The sequence below is a fragment of the Aedes albopictus genome, chromosome 2 (genome assembly GCF_035046485.1).
Source record: "Aedes albopictus strain Foshan chromosome 2, AalbF5, whole genome shotgun sequence".
NCBI lineage: Eukaryota > Metazoa > Arthropoda > Insecta > Diptera > Culicidae > Aedes > Aedes albopictus.
This window is the reverse complement of record NC_085137.1, coordinates 85,143,293-85,158,347: the sequence shown is the minus strand read 5'-3', so window position 1 is coordinate 85,158,347 and position 15,055 is coordinate 85,143,293. Positions and strand designations below refer to the sequence as shown.

General features: G+C 40.2%; 1 protein-coding gene across 3 annotated transcripts in view; it reads right to left on the bottom strand.

Annotated features, from left to right (window-relative positions):
* Positions 1-367: 367 nt before the first annotated feature.
* The window catches only part of LOC109428002 (dual 3',5'-cyclic-AMP and -GMP phosphodiesterase 11), a 177,782-nt gene continuing 163,094 nt past the window's right edge, over positions 368-15,055 (bottom strand). For all 3 annotated transcript variants that reach the window (XM_019703663.3, XM_019703670.3, XM_019703674.3), the window contains 2 exons: positions 13,297-13,947; positions 368-3,808 (listed from right to left, as the gene is read on the bottom strand). In XM_019703663.3, the coding sequence (XP_019559208.2) occupies positions 3,734-3,808; positions 13,297-13,947 (726 nt within the window). In that variant the 3' untranslated portion in view covers positions 368-3,733. The remainder of the gene's footprint in view (positions 3,809-13,296; positions 13,948-15,055) is intronic.

Below are 15,055 nucleotides of genomic sequence, written 5' to 3'. Positions count from 1 at the left end.
CATCCGTTCATCGTAAATCAGATTGTTGTACACAACCAATCTTCTGTGTGCTAAATCATTTGCTCTGTATCATCGATATAATAGTTGAAATAATAATAAAAAGAATCCGATAAAGTACGTACTCGTGAACGTAGTAAAAGTAAACAAAACATAATCCCAACAACATTCATGCTCATTTTCTTTTCTGCCTCGTCTCGCTTGTGACAAAACTGCCGTGCCAGGTTCATCGCAAGAACCATCAATTCACATTCCATCTCGTATCAATGTATTGTTTGTTGCCATGATTCGTTTGTTTGGTTTGAAAAAATGTGTGAATGTATGAATGAGTGATTATATATGTATGTAATGTTTGTGAGTGCTATGCATGTTTTTTTTCTTTATTGATATCCAATTTAATAGAGACGACATCTAAGATTTTTTCTACGAGTTTGTTTCTGTCTCGTACTGTGTGAGTTTGTGGGCTATGCCTTCACGTTTTGACTCTTCATTGCACCTTCTTCTTTTTTGTTTATGCTTTTTCTTCCTTCCTTCCTTGTTTTTTGTTTTGTTTTAATTCATGATTTGATTGATTTCACTGAAAATGTATTTCTTTATTTTTTGTATCCTTAAATTTAAGATCGGGTTGCCTACTAGTACAATATTTATAAGTTGTTTGTGTGTTTGTTTTTTTTTTTCTTATCGTTATTTCCAATATTAAAAGCGATCGTTCTTTTTGTGTGTGTTGCTGTTTTGTCCGTTCCTCCTAATCGAGGAGTTTTCTCATGTTTTGATCGAAGTCAATCGTTTAGTAATTGCATGTCATGATAAAAAAAAACTTCTTGATCTATTTCTTTTTCAACGTGTCTTGTCAATTTTCACAGGTTTTTTTTTATTCGCGATCCGAATGGAAATAGTTTACCTATAAACAAATTCCAACTTTCTTCCAGTGAGATAAGAATAGCTTTTCGAACAACCATTTATGGAACGAATGGGAATGGCCCATGGATCAATAAAGCAGGTTCCTTCCACCAAATTGTTTTTTTTTAGAATTTTCACCTAAAAATGTTCTGGGCATTCCGTAAAAAATGTATTGATAAATTATCCATGCGGTCAATATAGGATGTGTATTATTTTCGTTGACTGATTTACTTTTCGAACCCAGCAAATTTCAATGGTTTCGATCAACAAAAATCAGTTCGTAGCCCCATCTGAAAAAGTATATCAAAACATCATGGGGTCTAGGACCATTTTTGTCAAGAAATCTCGATTATTCTACCCATTGGCGTAGCTAGGGATTTCTACCAGGGCTGTTGATCTTTTCATATTTTGAATCACCAGCGTTCAAATTGAATTTTCCCATACTTGCTGATTGTAGTGTTTGTAGGATGTTGTAGAAATCATCAATCAGATTCATATTTTATTAACTTTTGTGATAATTCTCTTATCTAGGGAACTGCTAGATCTCCTATTACTTTCCAGCTTTCATAACCTGCTTTTAAGCTTTAATTGTTCGAAAAATCGTTCACATCCCACTGGCTTTTTAGTCCTTGGGTCATTCACTCCCGAAAGTGCGTCGCTATCAGTTTCAAAATACTCTCCAGTTATTATTGCAATAAGGTAAATGGGTATTTGTCACAATTTACAAGTGATGGAAATCCGCCTAACGAATAAGAAGAAACGGGGAGGTGGAATTCAAAGCTGCTGCAACCAATCACAGAGGGTCCTCAATCCGTTCCCAAATATCACAGCCTCTCAAAGTTGGCACCAATTGCACGAGTTTCGGAATCTGATCGTGACGATTTTCCGACTATTTTTTCTTTCTTCCTGACGCTTTGAGTAGACTGATTGAGGAGTAGCAGTTCTGAAATGCACGCGCTTATTTGTCACGGGTTTAGAGGGGAGGTCAGTCTCCATTGAGAAAAAGAAAATGGAAAACCATAATTTGCCTGGTGAGTTTGACTACTAGCAGCAAGTATACTCGGTATTTAGCTTTCTACGTATCGTATTTGTATCAATAAATGTAAATCACACCTAGTAAAGTATCGCTCCGTGCTATGGGTTCATCATCAAGTGAAAGTACTTGTTCGTTCCGTCAAAACGTTGGACATTATTGTGGAATTCTAACATGAGCCCTCTGACCGTTCATTCTGCTTTCCATTAAATGACTAATGATAATTTTTTGTTATGGCTATTTATATTCTATGATTTGCTGTGTTCTGTTGTTTAGTTTTGTTTTCCGGTAAAATATGTGTATAATAATCATAATAATAATGTATTTGTCGTTTTTCTCGCGATGCGATTCATATTTCAGAAACGATTTTCTCGTTTCGTGAACTACAATTGAGTGGATCGAGTTTGTTTTGTATTTCTTTTAAAATTATTCGCTTTTTTCGTGTTTTTCGAGTTCTTCTTACAGGTGTTACAGTAAGACGAGTTATATAAGTTAACTGCTTCTGTCATTAATGTGATTCACCAGTCTGGAGATCAATGCGGAGAAATGTGAACTGTCGTAGATTCGATAGAAAATTGCTCGTCTTTCAAAGTGTCAGTTGCTGGCTTCTCAATTAATGACAGAGTAGATATTGCGGCAGTATCTTCATTTGTAGTTGTTCCTTACTGTGTGCATGTTTAAAATGGCAGAATCTGGTTGCTAGGGTTATCGGTTTCCTTCCTAGATTTTTGCCTCATGGAGGGCCCCACCAACAGAAATATTTCAAGAAAACCCACTTGCACATCAATCGTTCGGTATAGTACGAGCCAAGTATTCAGAATATCTTTTAGTTATGCCCTAGATCCCTGAGAACTAGAGATACTTATATTACGTCTTTTATTAAATATTCAACCAATCATTCTCCAATACTTTTGACGTTCATAACTTTTAAAAACATCGATTTACACATCAGTTTCAGTGTTTTCCATTGAATCACGCAAACGTGCCAATATTTTACTTTTTTTTTCAACAAATGCTGAGTAATACTCTTCTTCAGATAACATCCTCAACTCGATTGCAAACAAATCATATCATACTAACTATTCTACTGGGGTTGAATTGTTCTTTGTGAACAGTAGCAGTAATTTGTTGGTTCACTTGTGAGTATGAGATAAAAAGATTAACATAAAAACACACTACTAAATATTAAAATCACAAAATTGCTTTGAAATGTAATAGATTAAGCTTAAACTAATCGATAAAACATTGTTTCTTGTAAATTCTTATCCATTAATAACAGAGTTTTTTGTTTTTAGCTTCACAAAACTTGTAACCAGCTTCAGTACACCTCACATCCGGCCGTCCTTGAATCGCTTTCATGAGAAGTGAAATTTCCTTTGTATTTCATTAGATTACATTCACTACCACAACAGAAACAATGAAATACGCCTTGGATCGGAACTCTCAATGATGCTCAACAAATATCCTCTCAATCATGCTCGTGAGTCAACTCTGTCAAAACCTAGAAAATCGGATCATGGTGGCTTTTTCATCTGATGTGAGTGAGTCAGTTTAGCAAAACTCCGAGTGATAGAAAAAATAAACAATAAACACACGTAGCTTTTCGGTCCAAACGGTCGTCGTCGTAATAATCGTCCTAATGTCCTCTTGTGTTGTCCTCTGCGTGGCGGCTGTTGCACCTTCGATCCGCTTCATCAATCCTTCAGGACAAACGTTGTGGCCATTTTGGGGCGTGCAGCAGCAATCGATACCGTCGACGTCGCCGCCCCCTCCATTGGCTCATCGTTCGCCGGGTGCTCATCATCACCAGCAGAACACGGACAGCTCGCCCGAGTGCTCGTTGCTGTGCCGCCAGGTGGTCACCGATCGTGCTTTGAGCTGAAAATTGAGGGTGAATCGAATTACTAAATGTTCTGTATGGAAATTATCAGTTGTAGCTTTTTTATCTAGTGTCGAAACTCGATAATTTATTGATTGCGATCTCTGTTCAATGCTTCATGAAGAGTTACTCAATAAATACAGCAGAAATTGTTTCAGAAGTTTAGCAGAGCAAACAAACTACGTGTCAGAGAAATGATTGAAAGGTGAAAACAGCATTTCAACGAACTCCTTGAAAGGTGAAAACAGCATTTCAACGAACTCCTGAATGGCATTAGAATGAAAGGCACTGAGGACTCCCAATCAGCTCAAAATATATCAACGAAGATAAGGACTGACAAACATCTGACAAGGAAAGAACTCAAGAAACAACATCTGTTTGACACAAATCAAAATTCGATCGATAACACGCCCAGGTTCATCATCAACACACAAGATGTTTGAGCATTCGTTTCTTTTTGGACAAATATGTGACCCTGTGTATTTACTAACAGCTTAAGACGTCATGATCCAATTCATCCCAACGTCAACGTCAAATTTCTGCTCAGTCTCCGGCACGCACGACACTTAGCTCTATGAAAGCCATGGCTTGAAACCAGACGGGTTTGGTGGTCTAGTGGCTACCGCTTCTGATTCGTATGCAGAAGGTTCTGGGTTCAATCCCTGGCCCGTCCCATTCCTCCTACTTTGTATCTTTTTATGTACTTTCTCCCTCCTCTCTACATATACAACTCTCGCGCTTACATCATACGGGCGTATCTACAATGATCGATTTCTCTTCATCGATTTTCTCTTTGGTTAATAGCTTGGCTGGCATATCATTTTTGTTGTTTTTGTTGTTTCAGATGCTAGTCCTAGTCGTCCTTCACCGAAACGCACCGAGAGTTCTTCCGCATATTGGCCGTATTTCCCAGAATAATTCAAAGAGCGAATCGATGAAAAGAAATCGATCATTGTAGATACGCCAGTATGATACCAAGCGCGAAAACTCATATGCTCGGTCATAGCCATCGCTAGAACCAAAAACGGGTTGAAAATATCCGTTTCCCTAGCATCCCACTTTCACTGCACTGTGTCTATCAGATAGCGCCTACGAGTTATGCAATCATGCGAACTATGCCGCACATTTTCAGAATAATAAAACACACAATTTTATCACCTTACGCCTAGCATTCACGCACCAATGTGTGAGCCGTCTGCCAACCATATCCTACCAACACTGCATGCAACATCCGCATGAATTTGTGCAGACACAGAGGTGTATTCGGTCTGATGTGGATACAAATGATTGCGAGCATCACTTCTTTCCCATTCCCCACATTGACCTGCTTCAAGAACTACTCATACTCACTGCTGTTCAAGAAGTGTAGTGGCCCAAACCTGGTGAACGTGAACTCAGAGCGATGGATACCGTCGCCAACACATAACACATTATTCAAATATAAACATCTACCACAGCGGCAGCGACATTTTGCCTGCTGGTCACGGCAACGAATGTAGTTCTCCTGGGCTTGAGCAAATTCAAGGGTGTTTACTGTACATAAATATAGTTCAGCCAAGGATAAGCCCTACAAAAGACTAACAATTCGGTGCACTTCGATTCGGGGTCAACCGGTAAAGGTACTGAAAAGTTTCGTGGTTTTTCCTCTTTCTCGAAGCTTCTTGAAGCCTCTCTTAAGAGTGTAAACGGGCACGGTAAAGGCTGGCAATGCGACTCGGCCGTCTTGTAGGTTCCTTCAGCTTCTTGCCATACAACTCCGATCCCTATCTTCGAATGGCATCGGCCGGGATACGAGCAACCAAACCCGGTGGAAACTTTGGTCGTATGCTGACAGGGATGGAGTTTTTGCTTCGACAAACTTCCTGGGGCCCTCTGGACAGTAAACCGGGGTTTTGGTGTTAGTTGTTTGGTCTACAAATAGAGGTGATGAACTCTCATGCCTGCTGTTCAACAGCACCCTGGAAGATGTAATGGACGAACGGGCTCAACAGCCGAGGCATAATTTTCACAAAATCCGGCCAATTTGTCTGTTTTGCGAATACCATGGATATCATTGCAAAAACGCGTCAAAAACAAAGTACATGCTGGTAGGCGGAATCAGGAACGACAGGGCAAGTCAAGGCAGCTGTGTTATAATAGACCGGGACACTTTCGAGGTAGTGGAGGACTGCGTATACCTCGGGTTCTTATTAACGGCTGGCTGATAACAATGTTAGTCGCGAAATACAGAGGAGCATCATCAGTGGAAGTCGGGCTTATTATGAGCTATGGACAACAACCCTGCAAAACTGGTGTTAGAGAAGAGATCCGGACGGCAGAAAAAAAACCTCGAGGACAGCGTGCAAGGTGGGCGGACCAAGTGCAAAACGATCTGGCATCTGTGGGACGCGGCCGAGGATGTAGGACTGCAGCCACGAACCGAGTGTTGTGGCGAAGAATTGCTGATTCAGTTTTATTATTATTGTAATGTAATTTCAAATAAATGAAACGAAATGAATGAAGAGTGTCTACGAAGCACTCAGCCTGTCTATTAGACTGCGAGTGGTATGGTACAATTTTCAAGCGCGTTATTCCATTCTCATCACAAAATTGCTTGTACTGGACGCTCACAAATTGCGTTCCGTTGTCCAAGGACGAGTGTCCTTGGATTTCGAATCCGTTTTGCGGTACAGCACCGAACAAGTCCTCCGATATCATCATCAATCTTGGTCCAGTAGACGAAACTTCTTGCTACTTCATCCGTTCGATTGCAGGATGACGTCTATGGGGCTGTCCATAAACCACGTCGTCATTTTTTTGGGACTTTTCAACTCCCCCCCGCGTGGTCATTAGTCCATACAAAATTTTTTATTTGTCCATACAAAATGGTCATTGGCTGAACCCCCCCCCCCTTAATGACCACGTGGTTTATGGACAGACCCTATGTTGCTGCTGAAGAATGCAACAACTCGGTCTCCGAACATGATGTATCCTTGAACGATCTGAAGACAGTCCTGTATACACAAGAATGCCTTTCTTGCTTCCAAACACCTTTAGTAGCGGTTTGTGATTCATTTGCAAGATGTATTTCCGACCGATAATAACATCTTATGACATCGTAAACACTAAAGCCAGAGCGTCATTCTCAATTTGAGCGGATTTCTGTTCTGCAGCGGTGAGAGAACTTGATACATACGAATAGACTTCGCTGATCCGTGCTGAAAACGTTTTGAATTTCTCGAACGATTTCTGGCAGCTATCCATCCATTCAAATCTAATTCTTCGTCAGCAAGTAGTCCACGGGTGGTCGTAGATCCTTAATTTACTTGACCAGACCATAATAATTGAGATGATGCTTGGGCAGGGTAGTGTTGACGTACCGCGCTCATGGAACTTGGTGTCAATCTTCCCCAAGAGTAGACTCACCTTCGCCGGGTCTTCCGGATTCTTCCCGTGGCCAGCGTTTCACTGACCCTCTCGCTTCCCTGGTCGTCGTCGCCACTTGTCACAACTCTAATGAATTAAAGACTAGCTGTAGTTAAGATCTACCAATACTACTGTTCCAACTTCCGAAGCTTATACGAAGTATTTGTACCGGTAGCATCGGTACGCATGGGCGTAGCCAGAGGGGAACAGGGGGGGGGGGGGGCGTGCACCCCCTTGGCCGCCAGATTTATTTTTTTAAATCGAGCCAACTCAAAGATTATCTATATTTCAGAGTTCCAGAAAAATATCACAAAAAATAAACTATTCTAATAAATTAAGGTTTGTATCCACAATTATCAATCTTTCTTAGTCAAGAACCATGGAACATTTCGCCAAGTATTTCTCCAAGAGAACCACTTCAATCTTGTCATAGAATTTTACCAAACAACAAGCTTGGTTGAATGGCTAAATTTTGTGATGTTTATTCATGGAATACAAAAACAGCATGCCAAATTGACAAGATATACCAGAACCGGTTCCGGAACGACCTTGTAGAGCCATATGCTACTATAGAGTGCAGTGATGTGCTACTGGTACATGAATTTTCACTTGTAAATTTAAACAAACGTCATGCTAAGAGCAAAATACCTGGGCTTTATTTAAAAGTTCTTTCAACAAACCTTCAGAAATTCCTTTAGGCATTTATTCAGGAACTTTACAGGGATTTTTTTTTAGAAATTTCAAAAGGGACTTCTCCAGGAGTTTCTTCTTCGAGAATTCTTTCATGGGCATCTTGCAGGGTTCCGATAGTGATAGATTCAGGGTTTGTTCCGAGAAATGCTCCAAGAATTCAGCCCACGATTCCTTCATAAATTTTTACAGATGTGACTGCAAAGATGCATCGACGAATTCCTCCAGGAATTTTTCCATACCTTCCTTCAGTGATTCCATCATTGATTGCTCCAGAGAATTTTTCAAGAATTCCTCTATGGATTTCACCAGACATTCTTCCGGAAATTTCTCCTGGGATATCTATAGTAATTGTTTCAGTGCTTTTTTCGATAATTCCTCCAAGAATTTCTCCAGGGATACCCGTCAGCAGATATTCGTTTAGGTATTTTTGTAAGTATTCCTTCAGAGGGATATTCCTTCAAGAATTCCACTAGTAATTGCTCCAATAATTCAATCTGGAATAATTCGAAGTATTTTAGCAGGAATACCAGAATTTTACCAGAGAATACCTAAAAATTAATCCAAGAGTTCCTTTTGCACAAAACATTATTTTGGGAGTCCACCCAAAGATTACAACAATAATTCGTCCAAGAATTTTTGAGATATGGATTTCATATTTTTTTCCTATAGAAACTCTACATTTCCTAAGGATTTTCTCATGGGATTGCTTCCGGCATTCCTTATGGGATTTTTTAAGAAATTCCTCCAGGTTTTCCTTCAAGAAGTCCTCCAGGGATTCATCCGGGAATTTCTTCTGTGTTTCTTTCTCGAACAACTCCAGGGATTATTTTAAAAAATCCTCCAAAGATTCCTCCAGCCACACTTTTTAGAATTTCTCCAGGAGTTGCTCTTGGAATTCTATCAGGGACTGCTCCAGGAATTAAGAATTAATCCAGTACATCCTACAGGGACTGTTCAGGGATTCTCTTAGGAATACCTCTAGGAATCGCTTCTGCAATTTCTTCAAGAATTCTTCCTAAGATTCTTCCAGGAATTTCTCAAGAGTATTGCTCCACGAATTTCTTCAGAGATTCCTCCAGGAGTTATTCCAGGGATTCCTCTGTGAATTGCTGCAGGGATTCCCCTTAGAACTCATCCAGAGGTTCCTTCAGAAATGCCTTAGAGATTCCTCCAGAAAATCCTCCAGAATTCTCCTAGGGATTCCTTTAGGATTCCTTAGGCATTCCTCTAGGATATCCTCCATGGATTCCTCCAAGAAATTCTGCAGTTCTTTACTCGGGAATTACTTCTCTGATTCTTTCTGGAACAACCAATGATTCTCCCAGTAACTCTTCATAGGATTCCTTCAGGAATTCTTCCTTGTATTCTTTAAGGAACTCCTCCAGAAATTAATTAGTGCTTGCTCCAGGATCTGTTTAAGGATTTCCTTAGGAATTCCTCTTGAAATTGCTTCCTGGATTCCTTCTGGAGTTTCTTCAGGAACTCTTCCAAGGATTCCTCTAAAATTTCTCTGCGATTTCTTCAGGAATTATTCCTGGTATTGCTCACTAGATTAATCGATGATTTTTTTTCATTAATTCCTCTAGGATTTCTTCCAGGGATTCCTCTGGGAATTCCTGCAGGGATTTCTCTAAAAACTCTTCCAGGAATTCATTTTGAGATTCCCCCAGATTCGCCAGAAATTCCTCTAGATATTTCTCCAAGAGTTCCTGTGGAGATTCCATCAGGAATTCCTACAAGCATTTCTCTAGGATATCCTTCAAGGATCCCTTAAAGAATCCCTACAAGATTTGTTTTCAGATATTCCTCCAAAAAACAGGGTTGCTTCAATGCATTCATTCAGGACTTCCTCCATGCATTCCTCCAGAGATTCCTCCAGTTATTGCTTCCGAGATTCTTCCAAGAATTTCACCAGGAATTCCTACAGAAATTTATCCAGGAAATCCTTAAGGGATTCCTCCAAGGATTTTTTTTTTCAGAGACTCCTACAGGAATTCCTCCAAAGATTTTCCAAGAATTACTTCAGAGAATCCTCCAGGAATTCCACCAGTATTTTTACTAGGCATTCTTCCAGGAAGGTTTCCAGGCATTCTTTCAGGGATTCCTCCTTGGATTCTTACAGAGATTTCTCCAGGATTTTTTAAGCGATTCCTCCAGGAATTCCACCAGATATTCCTCCACGAATTGCTTCAGAAACTCCTCCAGAAATTTCTCCTAATTCTTCCAGGAAATTTCTCCAGAAATCCATGCAGGCATTCCTTCAGAATTACATGCAGAAATTTCTCCAAGGTCTCCTTGAGGAATTCCTCCAGGAATTCTGCAGGGTATTTTTTCAGAAATTTCTCCCAGAGTTCATCTAGAGATTCCCCTAGAAATCCATCCAGTAATTATTGCAAGAATTCCTCCTCCAAAGATTATCCAGAAAATGTTCTGGGGATATTTTCAGAAATCCTTCCAGGAAATACTCCAAGATTACCCTCAAGAATGTTTCACGGACTCCTCCAGGCATTTATCTAAGAATTTCTCCTGAGATTCCTTCACGAATTGCTTCAGGGATTTCTCTAGGGATTTCTCCACGAATTTCTCCAGAAATTTCAGGGGTTCCTTCGAAGATTCTTCCAGGAAATCTTCCAGAAATTCCTCTCAGGATTCTTCCAGCAAATCCGCTAGGGATTTCAAAAGAACCTTTTCCAGGAAATTTACCAGGAATACCTTCAGGAATTTTTCAGGGATTCCTCCAGGTACTCCTCCAGGATTTCCTGTATAGATTCCTGTAAGGATTTTTTCACAAATTCCTTAAAGGATTTCTCCAGGGATTCTTTCAGGAATTCCTTCGAGGATTTCTCTAGGAATTCCTCCAAAAAATTCGCTATAAATTCTTCCAGGATTTTCTCAAGAATTTTTTTAGAAATATAAAAATAATATATAACTCCTAGAATTCCTCTGGAGATTCCTCTAGAAACTTATCCAGTAATTCTTTCATGAATTCCTCTAGAGATTCCTCTAGGAACTCCTACAGGCATTCCTCCAGGATTTTCTCTAGGAATTACCCTAGGAATTGCGTCCTTCAGAAACTGTGATAGCAATTCCTCTAGGGATTCTTCCAGGCATTTCTCCAGGATTTTTTTCTCGATATTCCATCAGGAATTGCTTCAGGAATTACTCCAGAGATTTCTCCATGAATTTTTCCACGGTTTTTCCTGGGATTTTCCCATGGATTCCTCTAAGAAATCCTTCGAAGATTCCGCTAGGATACCCTCCAGAAGCTTTTCCAAGGATTCGTCCATGAAATTCTCTATGAATTTCTTCAGAAATTCTTCCAGGAAGTTCTCCAGGAATACCTTTATGAATTTATCATGGGTTCCCTTAGGTATTCCTTCTGCGATTTATCCACAAATTTGTTCAAGGATAACCCGAGGATTTTACTAGGAATTCCGCTAGAAATTCCTCCAGAAATTTCTCAATGGATTTTGTTCAGAAATATAAAAATAAAAAAAAATAGAAATCTCCCAGAATTCCTCTGGAGATTCCTCTAGAAATTCCTCTAGAAATTCATCCAGAAATTCTTCCAGCAATTCCCACAGGAATATCTCTAGAAATTCCTGCAGAAATTCATCCAGGATTTTATCCAGGAATTTCTCCAGGAAATACACTGGAAATTTCATCAGGAATTCCTCCAGGAATTGCTCCTGGACATCCTTCAGAAATTATATCAAGAATTCCTCCAGGAATTTTTCCAGGAAAGCCTCTAAGGATTTCTTCAGAGATCCTCCCAGAAAATTCACCAGGAATACTTTTAGACATTTTTCAGGCTTTCCACCAGACAGGAATTCCGCCAGACATTCGTCCAGGATTTGCTTCAGAGATTCCTCCAGGGTTCTTCAAGGAAATCCTAGTGGAATTTTGTAAAGGGATTTTTTCAGAAAGTTCTCCAGCAATTCCTCCCAGAATTGCTTTGGAGATTTCTCCAGGAATGTTTCTAGGGATTGCTCCAGGAATTCATCCAAGAAATTTCACCAGGAATACTTGCTGGGTCTCATCCAAGATTTTTTTTTTTTCAGGAATTACGGCAGGAATTTATTCAGAAGTTTCTCCAGGCATTCCTCCAGAATTCTCTCTAGAGATTTTCCCGTCGTTAAAAAAATATTTCTCTAGGTATTCCTCCCATAATTTATACACAAAATCCTCCAGGTATACTTCCAGAATTCTTCCACGTATTCCTCCGGGAATTCATCTGGGATTTTTTCCACGGATTCTACAGGGCTTCCCTACTATCAAAAGTAGCTGCTAAATAGCTTATGTAGCAAACGCTCTTGGAAGAAAGCTCGCTTAAACTTTTATACAGCAAAAATGTAAGTTGGGTTTTTACAGGCATTCCTGTAGGAATTGCTCTAGGAAATCATCCAGATGTTTCTTCAGGGATTTATCCAGAAAGTCTTCCAGAGCTTGCTGCATGAATTCCTCATGGAAGATTTCTTCAGAAATTTCTCTCAGGTTCTCTTTAAGAACTCATTTAGGAGTTCCTTCAAAAAAATTCGAAATCCTATCATCTTTTCAGTGGTGTACCCAAGAACTTCTCCAGGATTACCTGATGATTTTTTTAATATGCGAAGTTTTTCTGGAAGAATATTTCCAGCAAATGGTATTGGAAGATAATTTGAAAAGAATACATACAGGAACTAGGAAATTCTTATCTAGTCCTTAAAAGAGTTCAGCTATAATTTCTCATGAATGTTTTGTGGATATTGACAAAAAAAATCAGAGAAAAATAAAGCACGAGTAAAAAAAATTCTTAATCTTCAGGAATTGGTCACCGTTACAAGAAACACATTGATTTATGTAGATCTTTTTTTAACATATTGTACAAAATACAACAGAGTGGCTGCTAAAGGGTTAAATAATGCTTTTAGAATACAATTTCATCATATTGCGTTTAGTTATAAACGTACTAAATACAAATTTGCTAAGGGGGCTTGCCCCCCCCCCCCCTGACCGAAAAGCTGGCTACGCCCTTGTCGGTACGCAAAACTTAAAAGAGTATCACGTATTTTCCCTCCTACTGATCATCTGCGAACTGCTCAAGTAATTCTCGGAATCATATTTTGTCCATTACTTGACCTATCCTTTCGTCCAGTACGTACAAAGTAAAATCTAGCCTTAAAGAATAAAATGAGTATTCTTTCAGTTGCTTACTCTATAGAAGTATTCACTTTCACTTAACAACATAATATGTGTAAATTTTATTGAAATAAAAGCTCTAAATTAAATATAACGTATCGTAAGTCAGTATAAGAGAAGATCACATTGAATCAGAAATAAATTAATATCACATGGCGACACACTTCCGAAACCGGCTGTTCGGTATGGCATCGAACTTGTAGATACTCACTTGCTGCATCTTATCGAAATCTAAACATGGCCTGTGCGGTCGTGGCATCCTCTGCTGCTGGTGGCGGCTCTGTCTCCGGCGGGGCGATACCGCACAGTGAAACACCTTCGCCGGGGGGCTAACCGACCGGCTGATTTCCATATTGGCTATCGCTATGGCGGCGGCACCGGGCGGTTCCTGGCCAATGAATGGCATTCCCACTGGCGTCGCGGGCGCACCCGTGGGAGTATTTGTTGTACTTAACAGTGCTAGATTGTTGCTACTATTCTGCGCTTGATGGTGGTGCTGGTGGTGGTGGTGGTTGCTGAGGCCGGACGGCAGCGCGGCCGGACTATCACAGGTGGGCAGGCCCCCGATGCCACCTCCGTAGACCGTGCCGACGGAGGCCCCTCCCAGGGACGAGAGCGAAGACGTCGTCGACGAGATCGACGAGGACGATGATATTCTAATGTGCTCCAGACCGCGGCCACTCTCCGTCAGGATGAGCGGGGTGGTCGAACGCTGGATTATATGGCCACGGTGTGGTTTTAAAGCTTCTAGTGGGGGCGACGTGCGGAAATTTACCGGTGGCGCCGACATCAACGGCTGGTGATGGTGGTGATGGTGATGATGATGCTGTTGCTGATGCTGATGTTCGAGCAGATGACGAACCTGGGGAGGGTTGCGAAAAGAAAGATTGCTGTTAGTGAAAAGTTCTCTTTGTTCATTTGCATCATTGCTATGGATGGTGGTTCTCAAACTGCAGCTGCCTATGGGCCATGAGTTGAAAGCATCACATTCTCCTAGAATAGTTCTTGGAAATCCCCTTGATATGCAGATGCTCTAATACTAGGGAAAGGACTTATTGCAAATTTCTTAATCCTCACAAGGGCACAACTTCTATGATGAATTTCTCTTCATTAAGGTGAAGATGTGACCAAGCCAGACCTAGAATTTTCATGCGCACAAATCTGAAGAACCAAATATCATACCGTGCTGAAAACTTGATCGATTGGTCACTCGCTGGTCGATTACTTTTCAGTGCAATACGCCATTGGCTTGTTCAGATTTGTGCTCTTGAAAATTCGAGGTTTAGCTTCATTTTATACATATGTATCTGATCGCGCAGCGGATAGGAGCCCTAATATTACGTTGTGATTATTAATAATTACGAATTAAAAGACTTATTTTGCAGCCGTCCTGCCATGGCGGAGGTACGAGAACTTCTGATCGTTTATTGATATAAATGCCTATTGATTACATGTATGTAGTAGAACAGTTAAGGTAAATACACACATTTTGGACGTTTTGTACAAACAGTATCTTCACCTCAAATGAGTTTCCCGAAATTTTTAGCGTGCAAGCCGATGGACGATGATTAAGATTTGAGTTGAAGACGACTCATAACAAGACAGGCAGCTCCCTCTCCGCGATAAGAGCAATCAACACTTGACGATACCATTTGAGATTTTTTTTTGCGATTTACTCTGGAATGCGCTAGTAATTTTGTTTCGAACTTATTTTATGTCGCCGTCAAAAGTTCTTTTACCAGTTTTAGCTGAAACTATGCTAAGAGACTGCTAAAGATCCTCAAGAAGTATAAAAATCTTCCTCAAAGATTTCTGCAAGTCATTCCTCTCATAAATATGTACGGAAAGACTTCTTAAATTTCGCTACCAATTTCTTCCAGTACTATATAAAAAATTCTTCCAGTACTATTTAAAAAAACCATTTGTCCAATCGTCCAATGTCCTCTTTTGAAGGTGAAGCTTCATTGTAA